This window comes from Coturnix japonica, chromosome 2, assembly GCF_001577835.2.
Source record: "Coturnix japonica isolate 7356 chromosome 2, Coturnix japonica 2.1, whole genome shotgun sequence".
Taxonomy (NCBI): Eukaryota; Metazoa; Chordata; class Aves; order Galliformes; family Phasianidae; genus Coturnix; species Coturnix japonica.
Window position 1 is genome coordinate 123,357,632 of NC_029517.1, and position 18,323 is coordinate 123,375,954.

At 38.4% G+C, this 18,323-nt stretch overlaps 1 protein-coding gene across 7 annotated transcripts in view; it reads left to right on the forward strand.

Moving 5' to 3' along the window:
• The window catches only part of COL14A1 (collagen type XIV alpha 1 chain), a 105,794-nt gene that overhangs the window by 83,367 nt on the left and 4,104 nt on the right, over positions 1 to 18,323 (forward strand). For all 7 annotated transcript variants that reach the window (XM_015856185.1, XM_015856187.1, XM_015856188.2 and 4 more), the window contains 5 exons: positions 6,490 to 6,543; positions 8,086 to 8,157; positions 9,966 to 10,001; positions 10,428 to 10,494; positions 10,992 to 11,180. In XM_015856185.1, the coding sequence (XP_015711671.1) occupies positions 6,490 to 6,543; positions 8,086 to 8,157; positions 9,966 to 10,001; positions 10,428 to 10,494; positions 10,992 to 11,180 (418 nt within the window). The remainder of the gene's footprint in view (positions 1 to 6,489; positions 6,544 to 8,085; positions 8,158 to 9,965; positions 10,002 to 10,427; positions 10,495 to 10,991; positions 11,181 to 18,323) is intronic.

Here is an 18,323-nt window from a genome sequence, read left to right on the forward strand (position 1 = left end):
TTTCTATGGCAACAAACAAGGGTGTTTTATTAATTCTGTGGTGTTGGAACTTATTTGATTACTGTGAAGTTATGACAACATAAAATTGCATTTGATGAGTGAAGATCCAAGCCAATGATATTAACAAAGTCTCTTTGAAGACCAAGCATTGGAGAAAGGCATAATTCTGAAAGGTGTAACTGCAGCAACAGCAAAAAGGAACTGGAAAATTCCTAAGAAGTAAATTGCCTTTTTGTATAATGTTTCCTTTGTTGGGCTTCCTCCCGTTAGCCAAGATGCCAAACTATTTTACGGCTATTAAACTATTAGGACTGAGATCTTATACATTATTCTTAGATTAGCCATCATTTCCTTTTTTTTTTTCATTGAAATATTTTAATTATAGCATGGAACCAGTGCCACAAAGCACTTAAGAAGATGACTAAATCACATCAGGTTTAAAGGGAGGTAAGCATGGGACTGATGTTTATTGGGAGATTTCTGAGAGCTTGTTTGAACAACAAAGTTTACTAGGAGAACAACTGTTTAATAGGAGAGTGGTTAGGCCCTGGAACAGGCTGCCCAGGGAGGTTGTGGATGCCCTGTCTTTGGAGGTGTTCAAGACCAGGTTGGATGGAGCCCTGGGCAACCTGATCTAGTACATGTGTATGTTTGGTGGCCCTGCCAGACAGGGGGGGTTGGAACTACATGATCCTTGAGGTCCCTTCTAACCTGGGTCATTCTGTGATTCTGTGAACTGGGGATAACATGATAAGAGACTCAAGAAGTCCTGCAGTCAAAGATGTTTCTCATCCAGTTACTTCACTTTTGTGGTACTTCCTTTTTTCTTTTGAATTCTAACATTTCTCACTTATGTTTTTATTATTGAAATCAATTCAGAAAAGGTCTTTATTTTTTTACTCTTTGTATTTAATTTAATTTAGCAGTTAATCTAGAAGTAGTTTTCTGTGTTTCTGAACTGCTTTTTAATACCTGTTTAGTTTTGCTTGTTGTGGATCTTAGTAAGGAGTTAAAAAACTGGAGCATCTCCACTGTTTTGTGTGAGTTCGTACAAAGATTATTTTTATAATGAAACACCTTCTCTAACAAAAAAAAACCACCAAACCAAACCAAAACAAGAGTGATGTTATAAAAATATTGTGTGAAATTGGAATTAGAGGAATAAACGTGTCTTCTGATAATAAAGCAAACTTTCTGAATATTCCTGATCATATTCCTAAACCTGTCTGGTGACTGGTTTATATGTACATTTCAGACTATAGTGTGAGCATTCTCCTGCTCTCTCATCAGCTTCAAGTTACAAAAGAGTGATATCAAAGATTTTATAAAATACAAAAAGGTTTCTTTTTGATTTTATTTTACAACCAGTTTTGTGGTTGTTTAGTGTGCTCTCTTACTGTCCTGTATTTGTAGCTGGCAATATACACAGGCTTTTACTAAAGGGAACAGATTGTGTTTCTCTCAAGCATATCTTATTGAAAGATACAGCTTGAATAGCACGCTGGAGAATCCAAACTGACGTCATGTATCCTGGTGAATATGTAGGCTGTAATTAGACTCTCTTGTGCTTTTTGTTTGTCTTTTTCAGCCAAGAGTAGAAAGTTTGGAAACAGAGTGAGACTGACCCTTCTTTAGATGTGTAGGTAGAGAGGGGAAAAGTCTTCTCTTTCCCATATCTCCATGGCTACTATCCAAGGTGAAGTCACGGTTGCAATCCTTGTTTTTTCTTGCAAAGTTCAAGCCACTCCAGTGGACAGATCTACACAGCTGTGACAAGGGAAGTCTAATCACACAGTCACAGAATGGCTGAGGTGGGAAGGGATCTCTTGAGGCCATCTGGTCCAAACCCCCTCCTCAAGCAGGGACAGTCCATGCAGGCTGCTTAAGACCATGTCCAGGTAGCTTTTGAAAATCTCCAAGAAGGGAGACACGGAGACTCCACAGCTTCTCTGGGCAACCTTTGGCAGTTTTCCATCAACTTCAGAGTCTGTCTTCATAACCCCATGCTGTACTCTTTCCAGTATGTCCATGTCTTCAGAACTGGACATAGTGCTTCAGATGTGGCCTCACCAGTGATGAATAGAAGGGAAGGGTCACCTCTCATGACCTTCTGGCAAAACTTTACCTGATATAGCCAAGAATACCATTAGACTTCTTAGCAGCAAAGTGCATGCTGCTGACTCACAGCATTCTTTGTGTCCATGAGGGCACCCCAGAGCCTTTTATTTCAAGCTGCTTTCCAGCTGAAGTTCCCCAGCATGTCCTGGTGCCTGGAGATGTTCCTTCCCAGGGACAAGACTCTGCATTTCTCCTTGCTGGGAAACAGTATGATTCTGGGGGAAGCTCTTTCAACTTGTATCTGCTTCCTTTTGTCCTATCACTGTGCACCTATCAGATTATTCTGGTCACATCTCTTCTTCTTGGGTAATTTAAACAGTAATAGGATTGTCCCTTATGTTTTCTCCTCCAGGCTGAGCAAACCAGTCTATTTCAGCCTCTCTTCATATGTCCTGTGCTCCAGGCCCTGACCATTTGGTGACCCTGAACTGGACTTGCTCCAGTATGTTAATCTTTAGGAAGGTCAAAACCAAAGCACACCTGCTGCTGAACCTGGTGGCTGAGCTCCTGTAGTCAGAATGTGGTTGGTCTTTGTTGCAGGGCCATGCTGATGACTCATGTTCAGTCTGTTGTCCCCTAGGGGCCCCAGATTATTTTCCACAAAGGTGCAGAAATGTGTCCATGCATGTCAGCACGAGCTGTGCCACATCTTTTGCTCTGAGGATCTCTTTAATTTAGAAGTGAATGTATAGTCAGAGGGAAGCATATACAATATGCTTCTATTTAAAAGTTAACTGTAATGAAAACTTGAATAATTAACAAAAGATATGCAAGAAGTACGTTTTAAGCTATGAAGAATTAATGCTGAATTAATTTCAGACTATCAGCTCATAGAAGAAAGGAAATTCTAAGTCAACTTATTCTTGTGTGTTGAGACAGAACTAGTCCATAGTGGTTAGTAAAAGGGAGTGTGTTATGAACAAAGCTTCCAAAGAGCTACATTTCTGTTCCTTTTCTGGGGTTGCTGTAATCAAAAATAGCTCGTGTTGGTGCATAATCTTTTGAGAGCTACACCTCAGATTAATATGTTGGTAGTGTTTACTAATAATACTGGGACCCCAGTACAGGAAGGATGCAGAGCTGTTGGATTGGATCCAGAGGAGGACAGTGAAGATGATCAGAGGGCTGGAACACTTCTATGAAGAAAGATTGAAGGAGTTGGGCTTGTTTAGCATGGAGAAGAGTCTCTGGGGAGACCTCATTGTACTCTTCCGGTACTTGAAAGGAGCTTATGAGCAAGTGGGGGACCAACTTTTCTCATGTTCTGAAAGTGACAGGACAAGGGTGAATGGCTTTAAGCTAAAAGAGAGTAGATTTAGGTTAGTTGCTAGGAAGAAATTTTTCATGTGGAAGATGATGAGGCACTGGAAAAGGTTGCACATGAAGGCTGTGGATGCCCCATTTCTGGTGGCATTCAGGGAGGGTTTGGATGGGATCCTGGGTAGCCTGGTCTAGTGGTTGACAATTGCTAATGGCGATGGGGTTGGAACTAGGTGATCTTTAAGGACCACTCCAACCTGAGCCATTCTATGCTATTTCTCTCATGTTGTTTGTTGTTGTTTTTTTAACAAGAGGATTTTTTATTTTATTTATTTATCTTATTTTTTCATCCGAAAAAGAAAAAAAAAAAAACAACAACCTAAAGGTAAGGTAGTCATAGGTTCCAGTTTGTACTTGGTTTTTACATATATTCAAAAGCAGCATGTGGAAGTCCTTCAAGACTCAGTAGCTTCAGTTGAGATTTTGCCAGTGTTTATCCTATTTGAAAAACCACTTCTCCGCAAATACCCCAAACAAAGTTTGAGCTGCCAAAAGCTGAAGGGTTTGTAGTGAAGTCAGCAGCAGCCTTTACTGCCTTCATCAGGGTAGAGATTTAGGTGGTACCTATGTTCTGTGATGCCCTTTGTATTCTAGCAAATTATACTTCAGATAAAAAAGCAATTGTAGCTACACTGTCTCTCCATTGATCTTTTTTCATGCTATTATCCTAGTGTGCTCCAATTTAAGATGACTATGCAAAACAATATTCATCTTGATTCTAAGCTGCTCTCCATTTGAGGCCATAAGAGATTAAGTGCTGTTGTGCTGTGTAATTGCTTCTGGAGATAGTGAAGCAAAGAAGAAATTTCAGTAAACAGCGGTGTGAATTACATTGTTAAGGCTTCAGTGCTCTGAATATAGCTTGTGAATTCTCACAGTACTCTATTTTTTTATACATTACGTAGACCAAAAATAATGGGAAACAAGAGCCAGAAGAAATACATTCCCAGTCTTTTTGCCAGTTTCCTGTTACTTTACTAATCTTCCCTTCTTCCAAGTTCAGAATCAGATCCATTCTGGCCATCAGATGATCTGAATAGTGTCACTGAAGCATAAACAAATATCTTTGGTCTTTAACCTACATGAGAGAATAGGTAGAATACTCACACTTGAATGCAACCTCTCTTTGTCATTATTTATAAAAAGCAGTTTTCACAGTTTATAAGTATAATAGGAAGTGATTTTCTGTGGCCAAGAGATACACACACAGTGCCAGGAGAACTGAATCCTGGGAACAGATAAGGGATGGGAGCAGCGAAAAGTAAGAAAATCGTTCCTAAAAAATAAATTGTGAATTGTATTCGAAGAAGATGTGATAGTGCTGATCATTCTGTTAGCTCTACACTTTGACTTGGATGGGAGAAGGGATGGACATCGTACAGTGTTATTTTTATGCTATATTCTGGAAGTCAATGGAAGGCTCTCCACTTCCTTCCCCAGTAGATAAATTAAGCCCTCATGCGTGTCCAGAGAGTTTTCATCTTGCCTTAGTACTAATCAAAGATAAGCGTGGATCTTAAATCTTTGTTTTAAAAGTGAAATATACTTGTAAACATGAAGATACTGATTTTCCTGACAGCCATACTGTTAGTGCTGATTCTTTCTGAGTGTCAGAAATCCTATTTCATCATTGGTAACGCAGTTCAGAGTTCCTTCTGCCATCCTGTTTCCTTTAGAAATATTGTTTTTGAGGAATGAATTCACTTCCCTCATGTTGCAAATGTGTTTGAATTGAGCTGGACTTGCAACCTTTTCTCTGTGTATGTCCTAAAACTACTGATAACAGAAACCTTATTTCAATGCAACGTTGATATTGCTTTTGCTTTTGTGCTGGGGGACCTGCTTTATACTTCGGATCTTCAAAAATCATCCGACCGCATTATGAAATAGGAAAATATTTCCTTATCAACCTGGAAGATGCATAGATGGCAGAATACAGATTGATCATTATGGCTTATTTTATCATCATTTTACCACATTCTTGTGGTGTATTTTTTTAAAAACAATGCTTTCTAGGTACATGACAGGTGATATTCCCACGCCAGGTTTTTTATTCCATATGAAAGCAGTTTTTAATGTTTCCAAATCATGTAAAGCATAATACACCTAGCTCGTGCTATCTTAATTACTGAAACTATGTCAGAAATAATATCTCAGAAAACAAGAAAGAAACATCTTTTTCTGTAGCTTTACAGATCAGCTGTCTCTATTAAGAACTAGAATGTTCTTTAATCTGGGTGTGAGCATGAACACTTTAAAAACCTCACTTTCCTTCTACTGTTACTTCAATATTCTGGTCTTGAGCCAGTAACAGGAGTATATTTCTCCTTTTTACTTTGTATATTAATTAAATAATTGACATATTACTATACCATTCAGAAATCTTTTTTATAGCATGTGGACACAAAGTGAGTATTTTGGTTAATTTGCAAGCATACTTTACTGATGATAGTGTATTTTCTTCTACATCTGGTCAGCCTTTCTTCCCTGATTTGCTTGCTTTCCAGTCTCCAAGTTATCTTTAGTTTCTGGCTCTAATTTCTGGAAGCTCTGAAGCACGTTCCTAATGTAAACCACATGAGAATCCCTATCGTACTCTCATTATGCTGCTTCCTGAGTCAGGACCTCTATGATAGCTGGTACATATGGACAGTGTTGCTGGATAGGGAGATACACGGCAATTGCAGTCTTTCAGCACTTAATCCATGGGACTATGAACAGTCACAACCAGTGAGAACAGACCTGGATGTGTGACCTGTCTTGTTGGAGACAAGATGGACAGCAAACCCACTTTATAGCAACATTATAAATGGAATTTATTTAGAAAAGTTCTAGTACAACATTTTTGCATTACTTTCTAATTTCAAAAGTACAGTGAAACCGTAGTTGGATTTCTTAAAGTACTGGCTATTCTGTAGTTCCTTTTAAGAAATAAATTCTCCCCAGAGCAAAAAAAAAGAGAAGAAAGAAAAATCCTTCTAGCAGAAATGGAACAGATTAATAACTCATGTATAAAAATCTGATAAAATTATATACATTTCTCTTTTCTAGGGCCTTCCTGGCAAAGATGGACCCACAGGCCCACAAGGACCTCCTGGCCCAGTTGTGAGTATTGTCCATTGACTTTATTGCTGTAAAGATCGGCAGAACTTTGGGGTGCTGTAGGTCACTGTTATCTAGGCAAGGCCAAAGGTTTTCCCTGGAAGCTAAAAATCTCATGACTCACAGAGTTGGCAGAAAGCTGCTTATCCAGTGTCATTTCTTTCCATTCTCACTTAGATCAAGAAAGAAAAATGTCTCCCCTGGAGAGAAGAGAGTTGTTTCACCAATAGGTTGATAGTTTGCTCCTAGCTGAATAGCAGTACTACGTAATAGAAATGAATGTTGTTGCCATTTGGGATAAGACTTTATTTTCTGTAAGAAATTGCACTCGGGATTATTAGCTGAAGTGAGCTGCTCAGTTTGCTAGGATTGGAGGCTGAAGGTGAGTGCAGATATTCAAAATGCTTTCATAGAATAATCAAAAAAGACAGCAGGGACCTCATTCAGCCTTCAATGCAAGACGTACATTTGCTTCCAGAGTCAGTTTCATACTTCTCAGCTAGCATAGTTAGGCAAAGTTAATGTCTTTTTGACAGATTTACATTAGTTAAAACTGCTGATGGTGTTGAGTGTTCTCCACACAGAGAATCATAGAATTATAGATATCTCAAGTTGGAATGTACCCATGAGGATCATTGAGTCCAGCTCCTGGATCCACACAGGACCACCCAAAATTCAAACCACATTTTTAAGAGTGTTGTTCACACTCTCTTGAATTCACGGCTTAGTGTTGTGACCACTGTCCTGGGGAGCCTGACCACTCTCTGGTGAAAAACCTTTTCATAATACAGAGCCTGTCTGTCCCCTGACACAACTCCATGCCGTTCCCTTGGGCCTTGTCACTGTCATCAGAGAGCAGAGCTTGGTGCTGCTCCTCCATTCCCCTGTGAGGAGCTGTAGGCTGCCATGAGGCTCTCCCTCAACTCCATTGAGTAACTAGTTAGTAGGTTGTCTTGCTGAAATGACATTTCTCACTATGTCCTCATGCCATTTATTTAGCTCATATTCAGTTCAATCCTTGGAAAAAAGATTCTTTATTATGCTCATGTAATCTGAACACAATTTTTCTGTCAGCCCAACAGTTGATCTACGTTGTTAGGATTGCCCAGTCCATGATAACCAGCTGAATGATGAAATATATCTGGAAGATTTCTGGCAGAGATGTATTGAGGCATAAACTATTTTGTTTGTGATATCATAGTCATAGAATCATAGTCTCGTGCAGGTTGGAAGGGACCTTAGAGATCATTGAGTCCAACCCCCTGGGATTCAAGCCTCTGTAGCAGAGCGGCACTTCTACCACTTGCGCCACAGGGGGGATTTGAACCCAGGGCCTCCGGTGTTGCAACGCGGCATTCCAACAACCAAATTTCTGCTGACTTTGAGTATAGCACCTTCCTTCAAAATGTACCTGTGCTTAATAATGCAACTCTAAGTGAGGGAATATTGCTTTATGGACTTCTCCTGCATCATAGCTATTTCTCTCAGCACGCCTCGTAGATGTTGATTGTCATCACTTATATTTTCTTTCTCTTTTCCACATAGGGAATACCTGGTGCACCAGGTGTTCCAGGTATTACAGGAAGCCAGGGGCCTCAAGGTGACGTTGGAGCTCCTGTGAGTACCATAAGTTAATACTGATTTATTTGTTATTGTGCATTCATTAATTTCTGATCCTGGCTTCGCTGTTCTCGTAACTCCTGAGTATTTAAAACTTATGATCTGTTTGCAGTTAGTGGTTAAGCAAAATGTCTTTCTTTGTTTTTCATATTTAAATGTACTTGATGATCTTGCATGCAGTGTTTGGAATATATGAATGAGAGTCAAAATTAAAGGTTAAAGTGAAAGTAAAAACATAATATTGCATGATCTTGTACTCTGTGTGCAATTAGTTTTTCCTTTTCTTTCCTTGCTTTTTAAGTTAAAATATGCCTTTTATTAATCTGAGTATTTCAGAAATAATTTTATTCTTATTATCATACTGTAAAAATGTTGTGGGAATGAAAAACTGTCTTCAGAGTCACTTTGGATTTACATCAGAGAAACTCTTTAATGATAATGGCTTTTCCTGTAATGCAATTATAAATATCAGTTTCAGAAAGTTTGACCAGCAACTTAATTGAATGCAAAATCACACCCTTTATACCTAAAATTAGTGTTATGAGCCTCTAGTACTGAATTTATCTTTCTGGTATTATTTCCATTTTTATACAATAAAACAGTTTAACTAGAAGAAAGTAATCTGATGATAAAGTGTGAGTATGAATTACATAAAAGAGCTGGAAAAAATACAATGGACCTCTTCTCTGTAATAGTTCAGATTACATTGATGTTTTAGCACTTCATTACTTGGCTAATTATAAAATGTACTCATTTTTTTTGCACACATCAAAGTGAATGTTCTCTTTTGTCTTTGAAGACACCTGGATGGGGCAGTGTGTGCTTCATACTCGATTTGTAGAGTAGATTTGTTTTTTGTCTCTTCGGAGAGTAGTCTCAAGCAAGCATTTTATTTGGTTAAGTGGCCATTCAGTAACTGATAATATATGAGCAATGATAACAGGCTAATGTAGGATTCTGCATGCTTTCTAAGTGTCTGAATCTGTAATCTGAAAGGAGATTTGATGAGCTATGGAAATTCTTACTGTCAGTGTGTAAGACATTGCCCATTCAGTTCATATCCAAGCACGTATTCCAGATACTGAACTAAATCTCCGAGAGTGTAGATATTCCTGTGAATCATGTAAGGCCTTTACTACAAAAGTTTAACAGTTCTGAACAATACGTCTAGATGTGTGAAAATTGAATTTCAGTAACTGTCTTTCCTCGTGGTAGGCTTCTATAAAATAGACCTAAAAATAATCTTTCCATTTTTGTAGGAGTTTCATTTTTTCCTAGGATAGGAGCATAAAGTAAGCTTTAGCTAGGAATTAGTCAGCAGGTTAACTCTTCACATGGACCTTGATTTGTTTCAGGAGAACCTGAACAGGAGTCCTTGTTTGGCCTACCGTAAAAGCCTCTGCTGGCAATGCTGCACCTGCTTAATGATCCTTACCATTATTACAGTATTACCTGATCTTTACTGTCATAATTTTCCAAGCAGTTTAATTCCTTTGCTGACTGTTCATAGTTGCTGAGAAGGACTTTGTGATGCAAAGTTGAATTCTTTTTTCTCCCATCAGCACTCTCCATACTAAATACTAATGCTAGACCTATTTCAGCCATCAAAAATCACCTGGGGGCCTGCTGTCACATACTTATTCAGTATGTGACAACCCCCAGAGAAGACATATAATTATCCTTGTTCATTTTACAGTGATGTTGCAAGGGAAACAATATTTAGGTTTTAAGTTTTCAGATATAACAAAGCAATTGTTTAAGATATAACTGAACATGAATTAATTTTATATTGAATCTTTCTGTAGGGTGCTCCTGGACCTAAAGGTGAAAGGGGTGAACGGGTAAGTCTATGTACACATATTAGTTGTCTTTCTTCTGATTTGGCTGTGTATCTTGCAAAAAGCTTTCTCTGAGAATTTATTGTTCTCTGTGTTTACAAGAATACAAGAACAATAATTTTCTCTGCACAATTAAGCAAACTTAGTTTTTTTTTCCCCAGACATTGCTTTATATGTAGCTACACAAATGTTTTAAGGTGAGAAGAATTAAGCAAGTCCCCAAATCTTGCTAGAAGGTTTTGTTCTCGGACTTCTGTTTGCTGTCTAAAAACAGCAAGGGGGACCAGTGAAATCCCGAAACTTCTTTGGCTTTGTTTTCATCTATAAGGATGGAATCTCTCAGTTGGAATAAAAGTATTTCATTGTACAGAGCACTTTTTAGACAGAAATGAGTAAAACAATATGACAGTTCTTGCTTTTGTTATCCAGGGTGATCTCCAGTCCCAAGCAATGGTGCGTGCTGTTGCTCGTCAAGTGTGTGAACAACTCATCCAGGGTAAATACCTTTGTAGTTCATGAGCTCTTATCTCTAGAATAGATCTTTTCTTGCCACAGTTGCTCATAAATATGATGCTTTTCAGACTGTCCAGGTGGATCTGTTCATTTTAAACTGAACTGTCAGTATTTCTGATCCAACTGGATTTATCTTAAACTAAAGCTCATTAGTTATCAGGCAGCTAAAAAACAGCTTGTATATTTCCAATTTATTACAGTGTACAGAAGCTTCTGCTGTAACAATTTTAGAGTTTTGCTGATCTCAAATAAAAATAAATAGGAAAAGCAAACCACAAAAGCAAGGAAATGAAATTCTACACAATATTTGTTCTTATTTTCTATATACTTCCTAAACCAATGTTTCTTCACCAATTGCATGTTGTTGAAGTTCTTTAGCATGACAGACCGCAGCCTTGAGGACCTTCTAGAGCTCTGTTCAAACCTAGATGAATTAGATTCTCCACTGCATATTAAAAATGTGATGTTTTTTCTTGACAGGTCACATGGCCAGATATAACTCCATTCTGAACCAGATACCAAGCCAGTCTGTCTCAACGCGAACTATTGCAGGACCGCCTGGGGAACCAGGTCGACCAGGAGCTCCAGGGCCACAGGGTGAGCAAGGATCACCAGGCATGCAGGGATTCCCAGGAAATCCTGGTCAACCAGGAAGACCAGGAGAAAGAGGTAAGATTTGTAATTCACTTATAAAAAAATAGACCTTAATTTCCTTACAAGTTATGGTGGATTCTGTCTTCTGTATAAACATTTTGTGATGACAGTGTTTTCTCTCTACTTGATTGCTGAGCTCATCACAGACCATAGTGAAAGGTCTGGAAACTCTAAAGTCATAAAAGCAACGTACACATGTAGTCTGACAATATCATAGAATATCCCAGGTTGGAACTGACCTGTAAGAGTCATCATGTCCAACTCCTGGAACAAGAACAACAAAATTAGTAAATAAATAATAACATGACTAAACCATACAAAAACATAATAAAATGATTATTAAGTTGTACTTTTAAAGTCAGGTTAATCTCTGACCTATCCATCATGCACCTCATTTCTCTATTAGGGGCACCTGGACCAGGCCATAACCAGCAGGATGTTTTGGCTCAGCCTGGCCAAGCATTCCTGGATAAGTGCCTTCCTGCCCACACTTTGAGGTGTGTCACTCTGAAGACTTCTGAGTTATGATAGTCTGAATGGAGAAAGGTTGATCAGAGCAGAACAAAAAATCATAGTTTATGAGTGGTTAAAGGGATCAAAGACAGGATACGGTGACACCAGAAGGAAGTAACGCAATTAACTGTTTAAGAATTCTCTATATTCTTACTTGATGTCTAGATCCTTTCCTTCTTTCCTACTCTAGTATAGTATAGTAAAGAGATAAGTTCCATGTCTTGATTTCTTTCTCTGCGCAACCTTGGCAATCAATCTGTGGTTCTAACCTTGGCACTGAGTAGATGTGTATTTGTGAAAGTGCTTTGAAAACTATCATGTGAGGAAGTGACCAAAAACCCAAGAGACAAATGTGGTATTAAAGAGCAATTAGTTGGTATTGTGGTCACAAAATCTGCCAGCTGGGTTTTAAGAACAAATCATCATGAATGTTGTTTGAGTCAGGTATTTAGTTGCTCCAGTTCTCAGCAAACATGATGACCAGAGTTAAAGCACTGCTTTGAAGAAGTCTTTTTTGTAAGACTTTGAGTATGTTGATCCACAAGACTGTAGTTCTAACTACCTTCTTAACAAAATAAGCCTCTCAGTCATGGCTTCTCTCCAGCTGACAAAAGACAAGATATGATCCAGAAAGAATGAGGAAGGAGGGTACAAGGAAAAGAATGAAAGGAAACTGGAAGAAGCAGTAAGTTAAGAACTGTCCTTAGAAATGGTAACCAAAAGAATAAATGGAGATTTCAGGGAATTTACCTCCATAGTAAAATACTTCCATTTTAAATATCTTCTCAGGCAGGAACTATTGAAACATACAGAATATACTGTGGTTTCGGGCTATGAAAATGGAAACTTGTTCAGCATTTATCATATATTTTCCATTATAACTACTGTTGGTAACGTTAATTTTTAGGAAAAAACATTGAAAATAGAATGAGTATAGAAAAGATAAAATGTACATTAAAAAAGGTGATTGTAACAATGTATTGCACCACAATGTGGTCTTTATATTCTCTTTTTCTGCCTCTGTAGATAGTTGATGTTAGAAGGGACTTATTTTGACAGGTTGTACTTGTGGGGAGTTTCATACTCGGTAAAGAGCAAGCACTTATCAAGTTTACTTTGAGAAGTTTAATCGGTCAGCCAGAACTCTGCAGATTCTCATGAACCGTGGTGCCAAAAGTTGAGAGTGCTTCACTGTATTTACAGCTTGAAACAAGATTGTTTTAAGATTCAAGAATTTATGTGTGAACTTGAAGACAAGATAATTAGCAATTTTACTTGAAATGAAGATAGTTTTTATAACTCACATAACAGCAACCATGAATAGAACCTGGACAGAAGAGGAGGGAATTCATTCAGAACTCAGGAAAAAAACTGCCCCCCCCCCCCCCCCCCCCAAAAAAAAAAAAAAAAAAAAAACAAAAACACCCCAGCTTAATTTATTAGTCCTTGAGGATTTCACTTCTTCCAAAGGAATGGAAATTTTATATTGATGTATTATGGATGCACTGGAAGTTTATACAACTGAAAGATACATTTTAGTTTGTACAGATCCTGAGATATTTCAGGAGAATATTTCATTCTAGAGAACCCTAGAATCACAGAATCATGAGTTGGAAAAGACCTTTATAGGTCATCTAGCTCAAATCTCCTGCAATGAACAGACACCTGTGGTTAGATCAGGTTGCTTAGAACCCCATCCAGCCTGACCTTGAGAGTCTCCAGTGATGTGGCTTCCATGTCCTCTCTGGGCAACATGTTCCAGCTCCTCACCACCCTTATTGTAAAAAATTTTCTTATACTCAGTCTAAATCTCCCGTCTTTTAATTTGAGACCTTTCCTCTTGACTTATCAGAACAGACTTCACTGAAGACTGTCACCTTCGTTGTTGTAGCACCTCTTTAGATACTGAATGTCAGCTGTCGGGTCTTCTCAAAGCCTTCTTCTGCCCCAGCTCACTCAGTCTGTCCTCGTAGGGGAGATTTTCCACCCCTACATTGTAGCATTGACTACAACTCTCTGGGTATGTTCTTGCAAGCAGTTCCTTGTTCACTGGATAGTCCACCCATCACATCTGTATCTTCCAGTTTGGAGAGAATGCTGTGGGAGACTGTATCAAAGGCCTTACTGAAATCATATAGCTGATATGAGTGGCTCTTTCCTTGTTCACTGATATCATAGAATCCACTAAGTTGGTCAGGCAGAACCTGCCCTTGTCTTACCATTTTCCAATGGATTTCTCTAAGCTAAACCAAAACACAGCAGTAAAACACAATACTTATTTTTTTTATCATGTCTGTGGAGATTGATCGGAAGTTTCTTCTACACTCTCAATTCTCACTTCATTTTAATTATATATCTTACTTTGAATTAGTAGAAAAAAAATTCTGCTTCTGGATGGAATTTTTTTAGTTTCTAGTAACAGCAGAGAGGAGGGTAAATGGACTCAAAACTCATCCCTTGCTGTGTTCTACAGTGTTGCTTGCATATAACTTGCTCAGCAAGTCACAAATTATAGTCCATGAAGATCTCCAGCCAACCACTTGGAAGTCTTTGTGAGCAATGTGTTTATTTTTACTGATGTCACCAGCATTTTGGATGTATATGAAGTTAATTTTACATTCAAAAAACAGTGCCAGATTAGCCTCCATCCTTAAGTACAGTTAATACACTGGAACAGTGACAGTAATGTCAGTAGAGCATACTATAATGACATTAGGAGGAAAAAAAGACCCACTTGTTTTCCTGGTAAGGTGTTGCTTTTATTTTCTCAGATCTCAAACTGTTGGAATTGCTGCAAGAGCCTGATACTATTCTGAACTGAATGGAAAGGTGTTCTAGCAGGAAGAGAAAAAGTCAGAAGTAACTAGACGTTTCCTCTTACCTCCCCTGCCCACCAACCATTCAGTTCAGGCCTGTGAGAAGCGGGAACTTCTGAAAGCAACATGTGGAACTAGTTCACATTTATGCCGTGAGGAGAGCTTTACTGGAAAATGTCAGCAGTCAAAGGCTTTGAAATAAGTGTACTTCCCTGCTAACTTGCCTGGCTGATAGCTTCTTTTCCTTGTTTATCTTGTCATTCTGCCAAGTGTTAATCTGACATTTTTGGAGGGAGATGGGTTGAGAGAGTGTCTTTGAGTTCTGTTAGGAACCTCCACTTGAACTTCTAGGTCCACAGTGTCCCATTCCTGAATGTATTATCTCACTAGGAATACACTGAGCTAATCGTTCCAAGAAAGACCACCTCGATGAGACAGGATAAGTCCTCCTCTTGATATATTTTGTTTGCAGTGTCTTTTGCCTCCTAAGATTTTTATTTATTTATTTATTTTTCCAGTGTAGACATTGGTGAATGGATTGGGATCACAGTAGCGCATTTATTAGGTTTCTAATACTGTGAAAAGGAACATCTCTATGAGTCCCTATTTATTAATATTTGAGTGGTGGCTCAACAGACAACTGAATCAGTGATTAAGGAGGCCACGTTGTCTTATGTGCTACAGTACCGAACCCTAATTATAACCTAAGAATTTTTTTGTCTGACTTCTTTGCACAAGCGTAAGAGTACAAAAAAGACGTACCCGAAGTGATTATTCACAGCACTGATCTCTGTTATTTTTATTAGTTCACACACCGTTTTCCATTTTTATCTTAACTAATTCCAACAGCTTTTGTTTTGATTTTGTGTTTGTGAACTGGAACTTAAACAACTGGTGTCTGGCTTCTGAGCACCGATTCACTTCTAGCTTTCAGAAGCTGTGGGAATGTAGTTGTTCTATCACTCCTTGGACTTGTGCTGTTGTGCTACGTGCTGAAATGATGCACAAAGCTTAATGGCTACACATTCCATCTCATTGTTTACTAAAATACAATTAATGCATACCCTGTCACCGTGCTCAAGTACATCTTCATCTGTGTTTGCATTCTGGCTTTATATGAAAGAGTTACTTAAACATGTGTTATCAAAGGCCTATGTCTGTGACTCTGATGGCCATTTTCCAATGGAGTTAAATGAAATGTTTGCCAGTTGACTCAAATATTTTTGTTTCCAGCTGCAGCTTCCCCTAGACAAATAAAGAAAATCTAGTCTTATTATGCATGATGAATACAATTATACATCTTTAAAAGAGGATAACTGTAGGTAAGAGTTGGAATTTTCTCAATTGCAGTATGCAGTTCTCCTCAAAGGACAGTTTTCTCTTAAAGAGCAGTACTTAAGAATTTCCTTTGAGGAGAAACCATGAACATTTAGTTTTCTTTTCTAGAGAATGTGCTCGTGATGTTGGTTTTGTTTTTAATAACTGATGCTATCAGAGAGATCTTTAGCAGAGAGCTGGAAATAATTGATTTCAGTTGCTTGCGATCTCCATGGGGCTAAGCCCAAGCCATTGCTTGTTTTGGATGAGGACAAGACTTAAAATAACAGTTAACTTGGAGAAGGAAAGGCAGAGAGTACTGCTGAAGTATGTCCAGAGCATAGTATGAAAATAATTACTAGGATTTGAAGAACTCTAACTCAAATGACAACTTTTGATATGCACTTTTAGCCCTAACAGTAATTAACCATTGCAAGAACATACATGGAGAACGATGTCTTTTCTGGTTGATTTTCTATAAGCAGTGCTTTAATAAAATACAAAGAAGGCCTCAATATACATATATATATAAATAAATGGGAGAATTTTGAATGCTCGTTAATTGATAAGAGGGAGCCATTGTTTGTGACCAAGAGGTCTGTGAATGCTAACTTACTCTTACTAAAGACTTGTGATGGAAAGTCTATTAGAGGAACTCATAGACCTCTCAATTTTAACTGATGTGAGTTTCACCTTAGGAAATGGTTATTCTTGTTCCAGTGTTTATATTCTCTTTCACTTGGATAAACTTTTCTAGAAAACAAACTCAAAGAAACCTGATGCAAACTTGTATCCTGGCCAGCAGTGTGTTTGCTTTAGGAACTAAATATCCATGTGACTTTAAAGAAAGTTTGACCCCATGCAAGAGCTTCATAACTTGTTCCAGAATGAATATTTTATTATTAGCCTGAGTAGGTTTGTTCTGTTTTTACCTTTTCTTACTTGAATTTCTCTTGGGAACATCACATATGGATGTGTCTACTTGTGTGTATACAGAATAATATCTGTGTGCTTGGAAGGCTCTGGTTTGAAAATATTGTGGCAATTGCCTTTGAAGTCATTATTTAATGTTAACACAGAGTCAGATAAACAGCGATCCTCTTGCTAAGCATCTGTGTAGACTCCAGATGGTTATCATGGGTCAATCTTATGTTTGAAGCAATCCACACAAACACAATTTGCTTTTTGTAGACGCCGAACAATTCATACTGGGCATGTATGAAAAGACACAATTTAGATGAATTTACATTGTTAAAAAGCCTGCTACAAAAGTAGGGAATTGCAATTGAGGAGACCTTCCGTATGTTTAAAGCAAACCAGGGCTAAGCAAATTTTAGATATCTGGAAACTGCATTTACAGTGCAGGACAAAGAAATATGCATGGGAATGTTATATTTAAAATGGGTAGAATTCAGTTGCTGGTAACAAAAGATGTGGCTTTGACAAGTTCCCCCAGGGTTATAGATGTGGATTTGAGCATATCTCTAGCACCTAGGCCAGTCACTGGAGCAAAGCTGGAGAGGACATTTGAAACTGAATTCCTTTTTTACTTTCTGCTACCACTGGGACAAGCTGTTGTGGCTCTGTTTCATAGTCCTCTGTGCTCCATGTCAGATGTTGGAATAAAGTCAGAAACAAGGTCTCCAACTCCCTGGTAAATTTTTTCCTCATCTTTCTGGCCTCATGCATCCTAAATTGGCCTAGTCAGAAACACTGAGGAGAGGGGAACATACAGTTATACATCCAAGCCACAGTATCAGAATTGTCTACACTTGGGCAGCCAGCATTCCTGGAAATGCAATAGCTGGATTTCAGACATATGCCACCATGTACCTTAATAGCTAGGGAATCCCCAGGGAATGGGTCCCAACATGGGGGAGAGAGGTCTCAGCATGGCAGAGATATTTGGTGCTATTGCCTGGACTTGGAATGAGTTCCTGGCTTTCTCAGGTGGCCTCGTATAAGCTGTAGAGTGAAAGAGCTGATGAAAAGGATAGAAACCCCATCGAGCCCTACTGATGTCATACCTGGGCTGGTGATCATATTAACTGGTGGGATCATAACAGTGACGTCATTTACATCTTTCAGTGTACAGTTGTTTATCTATATATCTAGATAAATAGACAAGTACATAATGTGCATGTGAATCCTCTCTGCTTAAACCTTTGTCAAAAGTCCAGAAAGCAACGTGAAAGACAAATAAGCACCACCAGATTGCTGTTCAGTAAATCCATATTTTGACAGCTTATGGAGGGTGATACATTGTGAGTGATGGATTTTAATTACAGTATCTTCACATTTAAAGTTTATTCTTATTTGCATCCATCAGAACCTAGCTTAGGAAGGAAAAAAATCCTACATGGCTCCTTACATAAACAAGGGTCCAGACATGGTCACTTCGAGGTGTTCTCCAGAGGTTTTTTCCTAAGGCATAGCAGCTACCTAAGCAGGAGGGAAGGAAGCCACCTGTTAGTTGTAATTGGAAACCATGTCTCATTAAAGGTAGCAGCAC